Below are 21,812 nucleotides of genomic sequence, written 5' to 3'. Positions count from 1 at the left end.
AATGAAGAAAATTTTACTCAAGAATGTTCCTTAGGTATTGTGAATATGCATATTTCTTTCATCTTCACTGTACTTCTATTTAACATTTTGTTGTATATATATATTTGATAATGAATATTAAATGCACTGTATAAGAATCTAATTTCCATGAAAACATATCAAACACATTTGTGTTTTGAGTCGACCTCCATGATGAAGTGGTTAGCACAGTGTTCCTGGGTTTAAGTCCCAGCATAGACATAGGTGTTCTTTGTAAGTGTCTCTTCATCAATCTCATCACTCATCCTCATTGTTGTGATTAGCCACAAGTTGCAGGAAAGCAATGTTAAATAACAAAAATCAAATCAAACTTTTGTGTTTTGTCTCCTTCATAGTATAATGCTTAATGCTGTTACCTTGAGATCCTGATGGAGTAGTGGTTCAGATCTCAATTTTAACTGTAGATCCAGTACTGATCAGCATAGTAGACTTAAAATATCCTTTGTTTTGTATTTCAGTTTTATGTTGAAACTCTGATACAGAGTCCTTCAAGTTCTTTAAAGGATCTTTTGTGCAAAAGTGACAGGTAACATGCGACATGTGCAGTGGCGGCTTATTGTTAGGAGGGCTGCATTCATAAAAAATTTAAAAAATACCTTACCTTAACTATTTGAAGATGAACTCCATGCGGCGGTCTTTCATTGAATTATTCATTTTTACTTGTATAATTTACCATTCAGAACACCAGATTATATAACTTGCTGCCAGAAAACAAATAACTCTTTGAATCGATTCGAAAACATAATCCATCATGCACTTACTGACAAGCAAAATGGACGCTTTACATGGCCGGCCACTGTTTCTCTCAGTAATCACATGTTTGTGTGTGCTGTCCTGCATCATAGTGTGAGAGCTTTCGATTTCTACCACCGTACATTAGACTGCAACATTGGGCTGCAGTGAATGCAGTCCACTTTTTAGCATTGACAAGGGCCTAGCAGGGAGGGAAGTGGAAACAGTGCTTATGTTAGAGTTAACATGGAGATGTACTGGCAGTCCCCGAGGGGGAAACGGCTTCATATACCAGTTTGCCGCTTGTCGAACGCCAAGTGAATTTGAAAGCTTCACACAGCACAACGGGATGCAGTACGAAAGCGGAAGTATAAAAATGTCATTTTTGCACTAATGGCAACAAAATATATTTTGGGCAGTGGGGGGGGGGGTTGCAGTCCTGAAGCCCCCCTTCATCGGCCACCACTGGGCATGTGTCACCTTGGAATAGACAAATCAATAGTTATGTTTCACACATAGCAACACATTGCACAAGTCCGCCTTTGATTGGTTAGTCCTCAAGTCACAAGCAGTCTGCAATCCTCACTATATTTTTCATTTCATACTTCATGTCACCTTGTAATCAAGGGGTCCCAGGTTCAATACCTGGTGGAAGCACATTGTATAGTGGTTTGGATCCCACTTTAAACTGAAGGTCAAGTCCCGATCAAACTCATCAAACATCCATTCATACTTCATACATAGTGGACTGATGTATTTTCTCCTACAATCAACTTCACAACATGAATTATAGAAATGTGTACTTAACTTCTCTTCTCTGCTTCATGCATATTTACTATAATTGCCTGTATCAATCTGGTTTGTAAGTCATCATAACATGGCTTGACAACCAGAAAATCTTGTAATCTATGTATGAAAGTATCAATTCCTGGAGTACATTTGCCACCTCGATGGCTGAGCACATTGAATGGTCGACGAATGATCTTGTCTTTGAAGGTTCTGAGCTCAATTCCTGCCTATACATGTATATGTCCTTGTGAATGTCATTTCATAAATTTCATCTAATCACAATTCATCCTCATCATTGTGATGGCCAAAAAATGATAAAATACAACTTCTGTTTCATCACATACATATAATAATATAAAGTATTATCTTAATGACTTCATCCTTTGTTCAAGGAGGCCAACTGTAGTGGACAATATTATGGATATTAGCCATTGTCTAGTGATTTATGCCTATTTTAGCACTATGTTTTGGGAGAACATGCTTTCCTTATCTTCAGGCAAACATTTTATTTGTCAGTATTGGGGACCTGTTTGCTACAAATCTGGTGTGCTAATCCAAGGAAAGTAGCACTGGATTTGTGTTAAAATCACTGGTCTGTTGTAGGTTCAATCCCTCCACCACTGACAAAAATGAAATTATTCACCTGAAGACAAGAAAATGTAGTGTTACGATGTTTTCGAATGTTTCTCTCCTTTTGAAAAAACGCTATGATATTTCAAAATCAAAAAAATTACATATCCTTATAATAACTTCTGGAGCATTCACGTGAATCTTTGTGTGGTTTCCTTTCGCTACTGTCTAGATATTCTCAATAGTTTAACAGCATTATGTAGCCATGAAACTATTGAGAATATCTAGACAACATGGAAAGCAAACCACATGAAGATTAATAGGGCCTCCCCGAAGGTGCAGTGGTAGCGTTGTTGCCTTGTTATCAAGGGGTCTTGGGTTCGATACCCGGTGGAGGCACAAAGTGGTTCAGATCCCACTTTAATCTGTAGGTCCAGTCCCGATTAGCCTTACTGTGCATAAAGTGGACTTAAAACACAAAATCAATCGATCAAACATGAAGATTCACATGAATGCTCTAACATTAACATTAACATTGCATGCAAATAAAGGAGGAACCATTATTCACTAACATTCGGAGAATTGTGAGGCCAACACTGAATAATGAAAACTGTTATATGCACCACTTATATCAATAGAAAAGCTAGATAGTTTGTAGTTTTCCTTCCCTTTACACTAACTACTGTGTAAGACTTTCTAAAGAAGGCTAAAAGACTTAATTTGTCACAGAAGGGAGTAAGACAAACCCTATCATTTTTACTGTGATATATTTATTCGGCATATTTGGGCAATTGTGGATTTACAAAAATAATAAACTTCTGGTAAGAAACTTACTTTCAACAATTTATCAAACTGCAGAGTTACAAAATATTTCCTAGGAAAGTCAATAATAAGCAGAAAGTAAAGGCACATGATGTTCAAACTTTACAGATTTCAGCTTAACCTTATTTTTAAATATATAAAAACTAAAAAAATTGTCAATTGATTTATTTGTTATATCCTTGTTGTGCTGGAATATTTTAAACATAGATTTCGCACTAAATAATGTTTGTGTATCCAAAATTTGCATGGGATAAATTAGTGCTGTTTAAATATTTTTTTCGTTTTTAAAGAAAATCAGTAAGAGACATATAAGTTTTGCAAAATCAGTGCTTTTGATCTTATATTGTTTTATATTCAATTTCAATATTTATTGAAAAAAAAATTTAAATGTTTTATGTAATGTCATATCTTTGAATATAAATCATTTTGAATTCTTCCTTCTATGCAGGCCCATAGCCAGAATTGATCTCCAGGGGGGCTCATGGCTTATCAGGGGGGCTTTGTAAATCAAGTCCATTTTTCAAAAGTTTAACAGTGTTAAATGAAGGTAAATTATGTGTGTGAGGGAGGGGGTCATTAAGTTACATAAAGTTTAAAAATATCACACAGATACTGCATTTTTCTATATCATTTAAAATATCACTTGAAGTGTTAATTGGCTGCTACTGAAATCATCCCTTACTACACATTCCATACTACGTTTTATGATACAGATATTTATATTACACAAGAAAAGATGGACAATATTCAATCATAGGGCCTACCGTACATTCGACTCCCTGGCCGAAACAATAAAACACCCCTTCGTTTGGGGTTACCAGATCGCTACAAGGGAAATGTAGGACATGCTGTCCCAAAATGTAGGACTTTAAGTCAAAATGTAGGACACAAAACATTCGCAATAATTGAATGGACAGTCAAACTCTTTGAAATTATGGGGACCAGTCCCAAACATTTTACAGAATTTATGAATAAAATATTTTTTTCATGAGTCCATTGTGCTGATGGAATGAAAGTACTCTCTCAACATTTGCATTATGACTTGCAATGGCAAACAAATATTCAGCAATTACCGTAATTTGAAATGGTTCCAAAAGTTTCATCTTGGGCAGTTTTTAGTTCAACAACAGGGTTTCTACCCAAGATAACACATCCAAAATTCTTGACTTTTTCAGAACTTTTCTCAACCTTTTTTTCGTTTTTCTTAATGTTTATTTATTCAACCCCTACTTAGGTAAAGTTGAAAATTAGTAATTAAGTAAACTGCATTTGACAGACTAGCGAGGCTCTGGGGTTTGGACTCTTATGTGAGGCTTGATTTGGAGGGGGGGGGAGGGGTCGACCCTATATGTTTATGATTGTCCCTTCATCCATCTTATCTTGCCATAATTCATCCTAATCTTCACGATTAGTCAAAGGGTGAGAAAAGTGAAGTAAAATAAACCAAATCAAATAGCAAATGTATTAGCAAAAATTCTTGACCACAAGAATAATTTCTCGAATTTTTATTGACTTCAAGCCCTACTTGCTGATTTCTTTACTTTCTATTGACTTTCATGACTTTCTTGACTAGCAGACACCCTCAATAACTTTGTTCTCTATATCCCCCCTGCTTTACAATCTAAATATTGAATGAAAATGGGAAAGAACTTGTCCCATCAGTATAAACCCAAAGGTAAGACATTCCGCTCAGCTATTGAACAGTGACTTCATCAGAAAGTGGCACGAAAACTTTGTTCATTAATTGCTTCCGATTTCCCATTTGTTCTCTAGCGGGACAACTTTTCTTTTCTTTTTTGGCAATGACTGAATCAAAATAAATTTCACTATTGAGTTTGGGAGCTCAGGCCATAGACTTGTAACTTCCATAACTTCTTTGTTCAACTGAAACATGTATAACACCATTAAGCCTTGTTTCCATGATTATGAAAAAATATAAATATGCTGACCAAGGCAGTAATTTATTTTATTAAAAACATGTATTTTCCTTATTAATATTATGTGACGCTCAAAATGTAGGACATTTATGATATTTTTCAAATTCCTCCTGGATGCCGGACATAAGGCTAAAATGCAGGACATGTCCGGGAAAAACCAGACGTCTGGTAACCCTACCTTCGTTCCCAAAACTTGAGAGCTGTTAACCTTTGACACAGTTGTGGAGGGAATTTGCATAATGACATCAAAGTCCCAGATATCTGTATAAATGGGAGGTCGCAACAGGGGCAATGAAGGTACAGATAAAGAAGCTCCCCTGTGAAGAAACTTTCTTAAGTGTAGAGAAGAGAATCTCCTAAATACTTGCCGCTACTTAAGACTTCTTCTTATAAATATGATGAACGAATGTAATAGCTGCTGTTCATACTCCCTGAATTTATCCTTCATCAAAGTTGTGAGGAAAATAATATCTGCTGTCTACATTTTCACTTTTCAGTGCAAACAAATTACACAAAATAGTTTTACCTACTGTCAAGGGGGCTGACCTCAGTGCCAGGGGGGGCTGATGGTAGTTCCATAGGGGGTGCCCCCCCTGGCCCCTGCCTGGCTATGGGCCTGCTTCTATGTACCAGCATTTTACTCATTACAAACTTCATTTACTGTAATGATGAAGATGCTAGTGCATAGCATGTAAACAATCAAGTATGATAGAGATAATATTATTCTATATCAAAAATGTCAAAGCTTTGAAAAAAAAATTGAAACAGAAAAGTAATGATATGTCTCTGGATTCCAACAAACTCTAGAGCACCAAAAATAAACATGTAGTAGTAGTGGTAGTTGAAAAAAGGCATGTGTGCCTATACTTTCTTTCCAGAATATTCAGAGGACATCTACCCTTATGCTACCTTTCATTTACCAGAGCAAGAAAACATGGCCAGCAACCCACAACTGCAGGCATTTGTATACAGTGATTCTAGGGTATCAGCTGCTGAAACTCTACAAGTCAGACAGGTTAGAACAATATATTTTATTGACATGCACAAAAACGTGTTTGTGCACTGTGTTATGCTGCTTGAAGTTTGTAGTATTTACTTTTTTATTTTCCGTGCTTATCTGAAATGCAACCTTCAGAGCTAATATCTGTGCAAATCATTAACAAACCATTAATTATTTGTGTTGGCAACACATTGAGATGACCTTAAACCTTGTGAAAGCTTAATGAGCTGATAGTTATATAAATGCATAAAAAGATCATTTGTTGATGAGAGTTAGGATTCAGTATCCTAATAAAAATACTCTAGCATTCACTATATAATTAATCTTCTTAATATCATTGAATCAGTTGACTTGCTGTCTGAAATTTACATTACCTTTCTTCATTACACTTGAATACACTCATTTGTTTGATTAATTAGTTTGGTCAGTAATGTACTATTAGTGGCAAATATGTATAAATGATGCAGAGCCTGAATGCCCATCAATTTCAATAAACAAAAAAATATGTTTTCAATGGCCACAAACTGATTAAAAGTTACACTGTAATAAATTTTGAAAATGTAGCATTTCAAATTTCAAAGTATTATTTTTTACTCTCGATCTTTGAAAAGGATGGCTACACAATAAATAAATTATATCACATTATATGTTTTTTTTTACATTTTAAAGGTTTCTTTTTTGATGAGCACAACGAAAATTTTAAATATGTTCACTCTTGAGGAATATGTAATAAACAAAAACAAATTACATAACTTTTCTTAAAAATTGAAACAGCATTATAACAGCAAACCTGATGAAATATAATATTGCAAATGTAAATACACATTTAACAATTAGGATGCAGGTGTACAATTTAATTGTCCCACACTGTGGCCATGCAGTCTAAGGCATCAGGCTTTGTGCTTGGGCTACAGGACACGTGTTGGTTTGAGTCTCCTGGGGGGAAGCGTAACAACTTTTCTCCTAAGATTTCAGCCAGTGTATGGGACCGGTAGCCACCCACCATCATGAGGAAATTGGGGAGCTATGAATGAGTAGCGTAACCTGATCATGAAAAATCTACATCAATGACTGGGGGTTCGTCATGCTTACCACATGTCACCCCATAACTGGTTGAATGATCTCCCACCTCGGAGGTGAGAGTGAGGTCTGCAGTCAATAGGTAGGCCTTGGCTCTCAAGGCTGTTGCACCATGGGTTATTGTATAATTTAATTTAATCAAATCTATAAGTTAAATTAAAATTGCAATAGTAAATTGCATTACAGTGTTAGGGAATACAGTGAATTAAAAATTAATAAATACCTTAGGATTAGTATTACTACATATACATATATTGGCAGGTCAGGGAAATTTTCCAGTAATATTCAATATTCATGTATAATCAGATTAGTTGCAGTGGCAGAAACATGAATTAAAATGAACCAAATCCATCAAGATAGAAAGGTTATTTTAAATGTGTTGCTGACACATGATTTTCTCATCGGTGAAAACTTCTAATGCTCCTAAGCATGTATATACCTTACTTAATTTTGTTTGTTATTTTAAAACGTTAGCTTACTCTGATGCTTCAGAATTCAGTACTGTCTATATTACACTGGGCTAATTGGGACCAGTGATCTCAATAATGTTACAGAATGTTCTCTGTCATTCATGTGATGCGTCACTGACGTACTTGTGCCAAAGGAGAATTATAGGTGTGAAATAAAGATTACTAAGTCATGACAGATGCAATGTAACAGTTAATGGTATTGACCTCAGGCTGAAAAAAAGGCATCGTAGGCTGCTACATTGAACCATTTCTTTCATGAGATGTTTGGTGTTGTATATTGATGTTGCTAAAAAGTAGGGGTCCATCATAATCTTGACTAATTCATGCAAAATAATAGAATTAAGAAAGTTTGTTCTTGTCAAAAATCATTGAAGCATTTTTCTGTGTATCTATCAGTAAAGTTATTTTTAAAGTTCATAAGAATATTAATAAACCAATGAAAGCAACAACTGTCATTGTTTCTAAATTGAAGAAAGCTGGAAATGGTCACTATGTACTTGCAGTCTGGCACTGACCATTACTCGAAGGTGCGGAGGTCAAGGCGGAAATCCAAGTCATTCAAGTCTGAGAGTGAAGAGTACGACACTCTGGGCTCAGACAGTGATACAGAACAAGGGACATCAAGTCGGACAGAGTCCTCAAACCACCTTGATGATCCAGGCCCAAGCGGAGAAAGGCTATCTATGTCACAGAGAGCTGTGCATCACAGTAAGTTAGTAGTCATCCTTGCTATTCATTTTTAATGTTATGTTACCAGTATGTTTTATATATAACATTAAAATGATAGACCTAGACCTGCTCACAAAAAGTAATTGAGTACAATGCCAAATACACTTTAAGGAATGGTTCAAAGTAGCATTATGTTCTTCTCTGATGACACATTAATTTCTCAATTTGCTCAACTTAAAAATATATATGTAATTCTTTAATTGCAAAACAGTCAGCAAGTTGCTTAATATGTTGAAGAGCATATGTTAAAACTTAGCATAAAATTTAGAAGAAAACATTCAGTTTATATGTGCAAATTCTCTGGTGCAGAAAACATAAATTGGTAGGTACAGGTTGGAGTAGAAACAATTAGATGATTGATTTAAATTTGGTGCCATACTGGCATCTTTGAAGGTGGCATGGTGAAACACATCCCTGAGTAGAGAGGTTTAAAACCTTCAGTTGTCATGCAGCATTGGTCAGAAGAGCATCTAGCACTTGCTGTGGAACATTCTTTAGAAAGGATTATTTTGCTACTGCAATGCACCATGTTTTTCAATGACATTTTGGCATCAGAAGCAATGGAGACTAGAAGGCCTCTTGCTGACAATGGATGCAGTAGTCTTGAATTGTGTAACCCAATTCAATATTGTCTGGCATGTCAGAACCTTTCCATTCCTTCTGATGTCAATTTTTTATTGAAAAACACATTGCATTACAATAGTGGAGTCATCGTTTCTAAAGTATGTTTCCACATCAAATGCTCAAGATGCTTCTCCAACCAACGCTGCATGTTGACTAAAGACTTTAAACCGCTCTACCCAGTGATATGCTTTTCACCATGCTACAAAGATGTTGGTGTGGTGCCAAATTTAAATTGTCTAATTGTTTCTGCCCCACCCTGTATAACCAGTGGTTGAAGTGTGGGGATGCTGGGGATGCTCCTCCCCAGTTAAGAAAATTCTCAAAAAGCATCCCCCAGCTGGGATGATTTGCATAAGCATCCCTCCTCCTATCCCCAAACTTGACCAAGCATCCCCCCTAGGTACGGATATTCACTTCGAGACCAAGACACCCTAAAATTAGATTGAATGATGAAATTGCAGGGATCGCTGAAGTTACATGGTAAAATACTGGCAAATGATCCTGATGTACAGGGGAAAAGTGGAATGGTATGATAATAGTTTGGTTGTGCCCATGTGACTACATGAATTTATAATCATAATCTTTGTATGTCCATTGACCCATTATTTCATGGGTCAATTCACCATCATGTATTTTTGCACTAAGAGAACATACACGTACAATAGAACATTTTATTACAGCTGGTTAAACAGAGAAGGGTTATATCTAAAAGTTGTAAATGGATGAGATAGGACAGATTTGTTGGTACTCTATTGCTATTGGCTGATATAGGCATATTGACATGTTGGTTTATTGCCAAATAATAGCTTTAAAGATAACTTTACAGGTCTGACATATCTGTAAAGAGCCTGTTTTTTAGTGCAAATTTCTGTTATTTTGTTAGTACTTTCATGAATATTAACATGTAATTCATATTGCCTGGCTTCATAAAGTATATGTCTAAATACATGGTTTCTTTTCAAAGGCAAAATCTATTTCAGTATTAATTAGGGATTAATGAACCATTCACATTCTTCAAGGAACATTTGTAGTATTATATCAGATTCGAAAAATAGGTTTATTGGTATGATCGTAATTTTCATATAGGTCCATATGTGTGCGTGAGTCATCTTTCACTACTTATCTCCCATTATTTTACTCACATACTCTACCTTGTCATCAGCAGATTGAGCATTGATATGCAAATGCATGTTTCTATTGAAAAGGCATGTTTCAAAAATTATTGTTTTCATATTTGTTTTGAAGAAAATGTGAGTAAGTGAAGCCACATTTAAGTTGCATGTTTGGCATGTTATGACTTTTTTTTTTTGCAATAAATGCATATTTTGTTTTATTTTGCATATAAAGTAAATGTTTTGAGAAATGGTTAGGAGTGTTACTTCTTTTAGCCAAATGTAAGATTTTACAAATTGGAAACTAGTTTGTATAACAATTCAAAGACAAGTCTCCTCAATTAATCAGTGGCCACTAACCACCATGTGAATGGATTCAAGGTCACCCTCACTATGTAGTAGAAGTAGGGGGAGGAATATGTCTTGCTGAATGAGAATACACTGTTGGAATCTTGCCATTTTAGGATTATATTTTTATTTATTGTTTTTATTATTTCTTCTTCAGCTCCAAGATGACTAAAGAAAAGTGTTCTACAAGTTCAAATGCAGGGTTATTTGAAAAGACCTCAAAAACATGGTGCAATAATTATTAATTAAAGCTTCTTTGTAACTGTGGACACTCAGAAACATCTCCTGCCGCTATACTGATGGATTTCTTCCTTCGAGGTTTTGTTTGTTTGTTTGAGTATGGTTTTAAGTCCACTGTATGCACAGAAAGGTTAATGAGACTGGGCCTATAGTTTAAAGTGTGATCCAAACCACTATATGCCTCCAATGGGTATTGAACCCAGGCCTCATTCATTACAATGTGACAACGTTGCCACTACACCATAGAGGAGGCCCTAGAGGAATTATAAGGATACATATCTCATATACAAGTAGATCTGGAGATACTGGAGAAAGTATGGACTGAATTTGACCTTGATGTGTGTTGCAAGTAAATTCTCTGCACTACAGGGTGAGTCATAAGTCTCCATGCAAATGGTGAAAACGGTGACTAATGTTTATTTTTCCTTTTCAGGCAGGTGAACCAATGAAAAAGAGATGCCACTAATAAGGAAGAACGGATTGACATCATTCTGCTGGCTGGTAGTGGTACCACCCACCATGTAGCACGTACATTCAATGCAACCCATAGAACGCAGATAACCCATGACACCGTGGCCAAACTTATCAAAAAAATCTTCCAGGCCTGCTTTCGTCGGCGATGGAACCTGTCCTTCTGTATTTCTTGATAAGTTTGGCCACGGTGTAATGGGTTATCTGCGTTCTGTGTGTTGCATTGAATGCATTGAATGTACGTGCTACATGACGGGTGGTACCACTCCCAGCCAACAGAATGATGTCAATCCGTTCTTCCTTCATTAGTGGCAGCTCTTTTTCATTGGTTCACCTACCTGAAAAGGAAAAATAAACATTAGTCACCGTTTTCACCATTTGTATGGAGACTTATGACTCACCCTGTATATGCTTTCAGTTGATACTTACTTTCATTTAAATCATTGTAAGCTGCTATTACATTATACCCTCTACATGAAAGTAGATTGCAGAAAAATTAATATCCAGATAGAGGGGGAGGAGAAATGAGAATAATTTGTGAGAGGGGTGGAAGGGATGATCTTTGCTGAAGGCACCCTGAAGTCAACCTCACTTCAATGTGTACACCCCAGTAGCTGCTATGTTGCAGGCCAACCAGGCTCTGGCATCTGGACGTACAGTCAGTATAATCATCTGTAGGGCTGTGTCTTGTCCTGCACCCCTTTACAGCCTCAGTTTTTAGTCCTAATAGACATGTGTTGATATTAGTTATGGTAAGGGACTTGGCTCCAAATAATGTGATGGGTGCATCAAAAATTTTCATTTCAATCAATCAATCAAGAATTTGTGAGGTCAATCTTGTTTTATTTGCATTAATGTGCATTTTTCATTAGGTAAAATGCATATTTGAGGTAAGAGTTCACTTTTTTAAAAAATGTCACTTTTCATGGAGGGGTGGTAAGTGCCACATGCTAGGAAGCCAGAGGCCCCAGCTTCGAACCCTGGTCAAGGCATGGATATATCGTGATGTTTCTTCTATCATCAATTTCACTGTTTGCCATTCATTCTCACCATCACGATTAATCCAAGAGGTATAAAATCTATGTAAAAGAACTAAAGTAGAAGTTTTTCTTCTCTATTAGGTGAGGGGACACAGGAAATGGAACAATACTGTCAGACACCCAAATGTCAACTTCTCTTCCACGTAGTACACCCTGGACTGCTTTTTGCAGGCTAACAAGACCCTGGCGCCTGGACTTACAGCCTCTAGACTTCTGTAGAAATTGTGTTGTGTTGTCCATATGTGCTTCTGACTCTGCTGTCATCCATATCATCATTCATTCCTTTTGTCGCGATTAGCCACAAATGGCAGAAAATCAACATAAAATAACCTAAGTCAATCATGATTTCATGCAGTCATTCAATTTTTCAAGCTGGTAAACTTATCTGATGCTGCAAAAAGAAATTTGTTACTGTTACATCATGTAATGTCAGAGGTCTTTTTCTCAACTTAGAGACCTTAGAGACTAGTGCATACAGATAAATGTAGGATCTTGACCATTGTAAATATTGAAAGAAAATTTATTTTAATATTGTGACATGAATTATTGTCAAGACTTTTGGCATACAATTTTTCAGTAAAAATGGATAACCTTACATATTGTGTCTCGTTTGTGTGTCTGTTTTACTTTTTTCACCATATTCTATTGAATAACAGTAGAATTGTTTTCATAATCGCTGTTCATGTCTATTTTCATTTTGCATATTTTAGTGTTTCTTTGGTTGTCTTTTTTAGATTTTTACAGTATATTTGCATGTATATTTTGCTGTATTAGTGCATGTAAATCCCCAATCTGATATCATGATAACTCTCTCCCCTCCTCACCATCCAAAAAAGAGCAGCTGCCATTTCTGGAGATGAGTGGCAATGCACCTGCTTGTAATATAATTACAATTAATGCTAAGATCGCGCAGAGCATAGGTATCATTGCAGTGAAAAAAACAAAGTTCTACACTTCTTCACTATGTTACAGTCTAAAATTATTAATACAGTAGTGAGAAGCTTAAAACTGTTTTAATTATTTCTAAAGTTTCATGTTACAGACTTCCTATATCACACACACGAATCAAGTACATCAACAGAGCCGTCACCAATTTCTGAGAGAAAATCCCTTCCTCGCCATGGAAGATTCAGGTAAATCTAATTATATACTTTGTATGCAGTTTATCAAACACACAAAAGTTATCCATCAGTCATTACATGTCTGTGCTAGTATGGTTTTATGCCTTCTTTGATGATCCTATATAAAATTTGAAGTCACAGATTTATTTTGATAATGTTGCAGTTTTACTCATTGCTTGCAAAAAAGGGGCCATAATTCATGTGACTGCTTTTTTCATTTTGCAAACAAAATTCTATTGTCATATTTCTTTAAATAATATACAGAATTTCCAAGAATGGGTGGTGTGGATTTGTTGAGGTTATTGTGAAAGATATCTTGTGTGGTATACCTTGTTTAAAAACTTGTATAAAACATTGTTTTGTTAGGTTCAGAAACTCAAACCGTTTCTGCACATGTAATGCACACAGTCTGCAGACAGAGTGGAACAACTGCAGTCTGCATTGTGTGCTACCAGGTAGGAAGTTACTGTGTAAATTTGTACATTGTAGCGCAATGTACTCCATACAAGAGAAAGCTGCTTGTATCCTGTGACTGGTGGAATGCAAGTTTGTGATTCTGGTGCAAAAGCAGTTTAGACGCCACACGAGAACAATGTCCAACAGTGGATTTGTGCAGTTCCGAGAAATAGGTAGTGTGGAGAAAATAAAATAATCATGTAAACCTTGGACATCAGAAGTAGTGGAAAAAATCTGACAGACCTACATTCGGAATTCACAAAAATCACTCCCACACCATAATCGACAATTGCATTTTCCTCAATTGACTGTATATGATGTCACATGGAAGAGGTTAATGTTTGTAACACTCTGTGGGTTGAGAAACATTACTTGGGTTGCATAGCTTAATTTACCAAGATTCTTAAGTATAGAGGCACTCTCTTCATATTTTCATAGTTTATTGGTACTTAGGATACATAGACAAGGAACATTCTAAGTTCTGAGATATCTAAATAATCCTAAGAGTAACTGTAGAGAGCATCTAAGAATCATACTTGAAAGTTTGAAGATCTTTTCCTAGGCCAACAAGTTCTATGATTTCCCTAGACAGGCATGCTGTTTCCTAAATTGGGGGACTTTTATAGCAAATTGTCATCCTGTCTCTTTGTTTACCAGTGACCTTCCCAAAGTCATTCAGTCCCAGTGGCTCTTTATGTCAAAGTTCACTTCCTCACTTTTGCCTGTATTGGATTATCACAGTATTCAATATTTGGTTCTTGGGCAATTATCCTTATTTGGTAACCACCTGATTCACTATATCTCTCAATTTCTAGAGATCCGTTGTTTACCACTTGTGTAATAGTTCACTATTTATGGTTAAAGCCTCTAATATCCCTTGAAAGCTTGGCCTTTAGCCAATGGTCTGGACTTATCTGTTTATTCATCCCGCTGAATTGCACCCTGCCAATGTCCCAGAGCTCAGAGAATTCAATAAAATATATGTTGAAAAAATGGCTCATTGTAAGGGTGGTTGGTGAAATCCATCCATTACAGGTTGCATGCCTAAATTCAATTGTTGCATGAAATCAAGCCACAAGACAAGTCCAAAATGGTTGAATTTGGTGTGCACATGCTATGAAGATTGGACGATGAGCTAGGATTTGTAGCCCATATTCTCTTCTCACATGAAGTTGCGTTTCATGTTAACAGTTGAGTAAATTGGCAAAACAGCCAAATTTGTGGCTCAGAACAACCATAGATTCTATGGGAACACATTCAAGACCAGTCTTGTCTACCAGTAAAGAAAGTTAAGAAAAGTCAAGAAATAATGCTTGTGGTCAAGAATTTTTGCTATTTTTTTTTTTACAGTATAGGTAGAGGCACATATTTTTGGTAAATAAAAAAGCAAAATTTCAGTACAAAACCGAGTCAATTTTGGGTTCAATAGTGGTAAATAAAATAAAATTTCACTGTTATAGCGGTGAAAAAGCAATATATAAAATTACATTTTGGTTTTAAAAATTTGAATACAATCCACAATTTCATTTAAAAACTGCACTTACTACACAAAATAAGCATATCCCATCTAGTAGCACATTTATGTCCTTACTAGAATATTAATTTTTCCCTGTATAAAGGGGTTCATTTTTGCTTCTCAAATATTTACAGCAGAATTAATCAATTTTCCATGAATTGCATAACTCACAGGATAATTCTGACTTCAGAAAGTGTCGCATCGAGCACCTTACACCTTTCAGAAACATGAAAATTTAACATTGCAATGTGTTATTTCACGTTTCGTTTTTTCGTCAAAAACGAAATATGCATGCCTCTAAGTATAAGGAATTTACATTGTTATAGACCTGTAATGGGATTTGATCAAATTTGAATATTTTGAAATCTAAAATTGTATTCAGTTGTGGTTAAGATTTGTTCACTCTATTACTAAAGAATTACATTCTTTCTATGTATGAATTTTTGTAAAAATATTAAATAAGGTAATGTGGCCATTCCCCATCCAGGATGAAGTCTGAAGCATTAATTTTTACATGCATTGATAATTAAAGCAAGTCTAAATCTCGTATAAAGTACTGCATCAGTTTTCATGTCAACCGGCCTTGTGGTAGGGATTTTTCAGTTAATAAAAATATCTATTCTCTCAATTTCCAACTATACCTAAGTAGGAGGCGATTAAATAAATGTTGAGAAAAAATGTCAAGAATTTTGGATTTGTTATTTTGGTAGACACCCTGAATACTCTCTGAAATCAACGTGTGCTGCAGTCCCATGTACAGAGTATAATAAGACTTTGATGCCTTTTTTACACCCAAAACAACTATCAATGCTGTTCTAAATGTGTTTCAGTTCCTAAATCCTCAGAGAGCACATTAAGCTTGCTTAAAAGCTTGTTTCTGCATACCGTAAGCTTGCAGGCAGGGATACGGATGTCATTACCCAACCCAATTTCAGGATTGATAAAAGCTGGAAGAGCAGAGGGGTAAATAACTTGGATATCTTTGTTAATTTATAATTACTCATTAAATGAGAATTATTGCTACTTGGCATCTTTCACAACTCTTTCACTTGTGGACTACAACAACACAACCTGGTGGAAGTGCAAATGTGAGCTTGAAGAGGTGCTGTATAATATTTTTCCACACGGAACCTATCTTTAGGTGAAATGAAAAGTTATCAGTTTCTACAGGAACTGTTGCTTCTACCAATTCACTCATATTGCTTCTCAAAACACTAAAGCCTAGACAGTTTGATATCATATGTTTGGGTGTGCAGCATTTCATCCCTCTGCTTCCAATGCCAGTGAAAAAGCAAAATACAAAGAAGAGCTGTGTAAGATACTTCAGTAAATAAGGGATATCCAGAAAACATGTAACCCTAGGCAACCCTTGGTGCAACAGCCCTTGAAGGCCAAGGCCTACCTACTGACTGCCAGCCTCACTCCCACATGCCTCAGCAGAGGTAGAAGATCATCCAGCCAGTTACTGGGTGACACATGGTCAGCACAATGAACCCCTAGTCATCGTTGTAGGTTTCCATAACTGTGTTAGGCTACTGATTCATACTTCCCCAATTGCCTCATGATGATGGGTGGCCACCAGTCCTGTACACTGGCCAAAATTTCAGGAGAAAAGTTGTTACGCTTCCAACCAGGAGACTGGAACCAGCATGCGTCCCATAGTCTGAGCCCAAAGCTTGATGCCTTAGACTGCATGGCCACAGTGCAGGACACTTAGTGAACATTATATATGTATATGTGTGTATATATATAATAATATGTTACAGTAAATGGATTTTTACATCCATGTAATCTGTCATTTGTTACTAACATTTGTTTAGTGTTTTCATTTCCTTACATCCAATGACTACTACAGCTTTTTCTTAATTATTAACCAACTAACTTCCTAGCCTTCCTAAACCCAAAGGTTTATGGCTGCAGCAACACAAGCCTTCCATCTGTCCCTATCCTGGGCAAGATCAATCCAATCTTTTCCATCCTTACCAATTTCCATTAGGTCCATCTCAATGTTATCCCTCCATCTTGGTTTTGGCCTTGCCATACAAGTCTCTTACCATCAGGTTTCCCAAGAAGAATCCTGTAAACTCTTCTCTCCTCTCCCGTTCGTGCCACATGGCCTGCCCACCTAAGTATCCTTGATGTAATTATTCTGATTTCTTTATTATTTGTAGGTCAAATCCTGGAAACAGAAGAATGGTTCCATCTAACTTGAATATAAGAAGAGCATTAACAGAAGAAACAACATTTATGTTTAGTAGTAAACTTGACCCACCAAGTGGGTTTTCAGATGGACATGAACTGAGTGAAGCTGAGTGTGACATTGATTCTGTTAAAAAATTGAGACTAAGTGCAAAACATCATCCAGTGAAGTTTTTTGCTCCTTCAAGAGGAAATCAAGACTTCACAATTGCTGTATGATCTGTGATTTTCATGTGATGATTTAAATATATGGTATTTTTCATATTGACACCTACCAAATAATTTTGTACCTGAACAATTTGTTGTATTATTCATAAGATTTGCTAAGTTCTCAGTCATATTGATATTTGCTTCTATACATTTTTTGAGGGCTTACAAAATCTTGTGAGATTATTGACCAATATGATAATAAATCATATATACTGATGTTCGTAAAAGTTTCGATTCTGTATGTGTTTGACTTTATATTGACATACTTTTTCTTGGTATTGATGTCCTATATAGTGATGGTGTCAGGGGGGGGGGGGGCAAATGCCCCAGGTTTACTTGTCTGCCCTCCTTAAAACATCCTCTCCAAGCAAACAAGAAGAATTAGATATATTAATGCTCTTTTAGTCCAAATCAGGGTGCGAAATCCTGGGGGAAACAGGGGAGGATTTCCCCCTCATCAACAATTTTGGCCTAAAAAATCCCCCCACTACCAAGAATTTCCAGGGGTAAAGAGTTTTTGACATAACAACAAAAGATAAACAATTAGTTTTGACTTCAAATATGCTTTACTGAGGAGTAGTATGGTTGTGAGTGTTGTATGACCTGTCTTTCAAAAGATCATGAACAGATCTACACCAACAACAATATATGCACAATAAAAGTAAATCAATAATGAAAAATAAAAACAACTAAGAAACCTAATTGATTTATATTAATAGAAAGCAAAAAACTTCTACACAATAAAACTATTTCGACTATTTTTGTAATTTTTTTATATTTTTAAGTAGCTAGTAAATGAATTATTTTGCTACTTTATAAATATCTGATTTGTAAAAAAGTAACAACTTAATTCCTTCATATGAATTTAATAATAATGTATTTTTGAAATATTTAGTAATTTACTTTTATATTTAATGACATTATAAATATGCATATCATATAATAGATATATATATGTATATATATATGTGTGTGTGTGTGTGTGTGTGTGTGTGTGTGTGTGTCTGCGCTCGTGCGCGCGTAGAGTAAGATATCCCCCCATCCACCCCGCACCAGTCTTCAATGATTTCGCACCCTGGTCCAAATATACATTTTTGCATGGTATTTAGATGTGACTGTCCCTCCAGATAATATCGCCCCACTCATTTTTTTTTTCTGGCACTGCACATGGTACAGTATAGTGTAATGTAATGAAAGAAACCAGATGGAAAGTGAATAATACCTTAATTTCTTCTGAAAATACTGAAGTACTTAAACGTCTTCAGGAATTAGCCATTGATGCACACTTCAGTACTCGAGAATTCACCAATTTTCATCAGTGCTTTCGCCATATGTCATCAATCATTTTGCAGCAGCATACAGAGCTGGTTTGGGTGATGCATCAAAATGGTGTCATGCACTTCATTGAAGTTCGTTTTCAGTCAACTTTATGCACAGATAGGCTAATCAGGACTGGAAGGACAGTGGGATCCAAGCGACTATGTGCCAGATATCTCATCTAGGACCCTTAGATTACTAAGGTAGGACATTACAACTATGACATTGGAGAGGCCCACTGTCATCTGATTTGGAACTTGCAATGATTCTTAACAGCGGTATGCATTCTGTAGCAATAATACAGAATGCCTTACTGATTTTGTTGTGCAAAGGATGAAAATAAACTAGATACAGACAAATCCTGCCAATATCATAAATAGTGTAGCAACTTTACTAAATAGCTTACCAGCCTGCATCCGCCAGTTGCCTGCCAAGGAGTCAACTTGCAGTTAACTTGGAGCAAGGAATCTAAGAGAAGCAAAATTGGAGTGTTCAGCACTGAAGTAATGGTTACTGATGATTAAGTAAAGTCTCTGCTATCCCAATAGTACCCTGTGTTCTCATTCTTACATTGTCTGCGTGGCTTTTTAATTAACTCTTCCTTAACAATCCTGTGATCAATTCTTGCCTTCTCCTCCCCATGTCTACATCTCGTGAGTCAGATCCTGACTGTGTAACTTTGTGTCTAAACTTCACCCACTAAATAAAAGTGGTGATATGATTTATTATTATAACTAACAAACTAACTCTCTAGTCTTCTTAAACCTGAAGGTTTAGGGCTGCAGCAATACAAGCCTTCCATCTGTCCCTTTCCTGGGCAAGATCAATCCAAATTTATCCATCCTTACCAATTTTCTTTAGGTCCATCTCAACATTATCCCTCCATCTTACTCTTGGCCTTCCTACAGGTCTCTTACCATCAGGTTTCCCAACAAGAATCCCATAAACTCCTCTCTCCTCTCCCATTTGTGCCGCATGACCTGGCAACCTAAGTCTTCTTGATTTAATCATTCCAATAATATCCGGACATGTATACAAATTATGAAGTTCTAAATTATGTAAACTTTTCACTCACCTGTCTCCTCATCTCTTTTGGGTTCAAATATTTTTCTAAGGATTTTATTTTCAAATACTCTTAATGCTCCTCTTTTAATATAAGAGATCAAGTTTCATATTCATATAATACAGGTAAAATCTTTTTTTTTTTATATTTTAACTTTTAGTATCTTAGATATTATACGAGAAGATAAAAGTCTGAATTAAGTATCTTCTTTATTTCCTCTTTAATATAATTTGTATTACTCCTAAGTACTTGAATTTGGAAACTGATTCAAACGAGTTGTTATCGACAATTAAATTTTGATTATTACCTAACACTTGGTTTTGGCCTGTAAGCATATATTTAGTTTTCTCTTTGCTAACTTTCAAACCTATCTCTTTAGCTGCTTTTAAAAATATTTTAGCATTATTCTTAATTATATATATCATCCTCTAGTAAGTCTACATAATCTGCATATACTAACAACTGATTTATTATTATTTCTGAATGTATGCCCAAGGGGGGGGGGGTGTTGGTGGGGGCCATAACACCCCTTTGGCCCAGTATTCCTTAAAAAAAAGGAACGTTAAATGTAGGAAGAGATGGCAAAATGAGGGCTGACTACCAAAAGAAGTGTACGTTACCCCTCAACCTCTCCCTTTCGAAAATCCTGGGCATGCTACTGGTGCCATGTCTGTGTGTGAAGCATCACCCATTCAGAATTGAAAAATAGCCTAGAATTTCTTTACAGAAGAAAATATTTTTTTCACAGGAACATTACCTCATCAAGAATCTGAACTATGTGTGTTGCCTTGATTCCATAAATAAGATTCCAAAATGCTCCAAGTGGTTCACACTAAAATAAGAGAAAATAGGAAGAAATGTTGCTTTAATTTTTCTCGGTTCCTGAAGAAGGTTGAATGTTGACCTAAACATTTATCATCTATATTCAGTTATGTTGCGATTTTTAGTATAAATCATAGTAGGATAGTGTTTTGTGAGGTGTAAAGTGTGTGCTTTTTTTTTATTTTATGAGAACTCATGCCAGGAATAAGTTGAATCTTTCTTTAACAATACAAAAATGGGAGAATACGCCACTGCTCTGTTTGATATCTATGCATCGTGAAAAGGTACAAAAATATAAAGAATTGTTCATCACCAAAGTGATAGATGTTTTTGGAAAGGAAGCTAGACAGACGAATCCAGTTTCTATTTAAATAGTGGACTCAAGTCGGAATTTGTCAACAGCGCCAAGGTATTTTCACTCAATTTCAATTTTCTGATTTGTAAAATGATAAAAATAATACAAATAAATTTAAAATACAAGTTCTATGACTGAGGGGCAAGATATGAAGATATGAAAGCTTACTCTGCACTCCCCCCCTTCTCCCCTGAGAAAAAGTCCTGTGGGCGCCTTTGCAGGAGCTGATTTGCTGGAATGGAGTTCCGGTGCATTCCGGTTCACTTTAAGCCATGAGTAGAAGCCATAGCCAACAGAAGTTTCCAAATTTTTTTGAGACTTGATGTTGATCCGAAGAATTATTGTTACAAAGATGTAGCCCCTTGACAAGGACTCCCCCCCCCCCGAAAGACTAAATAAGTACTAAAATTAAATAATAAAAATATACTTGTTGTTTAACCGAAAGTTATTTATTTCCGTCGAACTTATTGGAAGATAAAGATTATATTGGGATCATATGACTTTAAATTACAGTATCAAAGAAGATTCATGCAAGATTTATTACTACTGATAATAATATGCATAAAATTACTACCAGGATCTGTCAACTGGATCTAACATCCTTTTTTGATATTCAATAAATATTCAATTCTTTATCTATTAGACAGTAATTTCCTTGCCAGCACAGATCGTTTTTTTTTACAAATTTGGCGACATTAATTGCACGTTACCTTATACCGTCTTTTTAGCTATTCATGTAATAAAAATATA

The 21,812-nt window shown here is 35.8% G+C and overlaps 1 protein-coding gene across 1 annotated transcript in view; it reads left to right on the top strand.

Annotated features, from left to right (window-relative positions):
- The window catches only part of LOC145981412 (cell adhesion molecule Dscam2-like), an 842,890-nt gene extending 825,319 nt beyond the window's left edge, over positions 1-17,571 (top strand). The window contains 4 exon segments of the mRNA XM_083114650.1: positions 5,768-5,904; positions 7,943-8,147; positions 13,046-13,136; positions 17,268-17,571. Of these exon segments, the coding sequence (XP_082970776.1) occupies positions 5,768-5,904; positions 7,943-8,147; positions 13,046-13,136; positions 17,268-17,514 (680 nt within the window). The 3' untranslated portion in view covers positions 17,515-17,571.
- The last annotated feature ends 4,241 nt before the right edge of the window (positions 17,572-21,812 follow it).

Source organism: Lepisma saccharinum, chromosome 2 (assembly GCF_977018435.1).
Source record: "Lepisma saccharinum chromosome 2, izLepSacc3.1, whole genome shotgun sequence".
In the NCBI taxonomy this organism is placed as follows: Eukaryota; Metazoa; Arthropoda; class Insecta; order Zygentoma; family Lepismatidae; genus Lepisma; species Lepisma saccharinum.
Note: the sequence above shows the minus strand (reverse complement) of the source record. Positions and strands in the feature narration are given on the sequence as shown.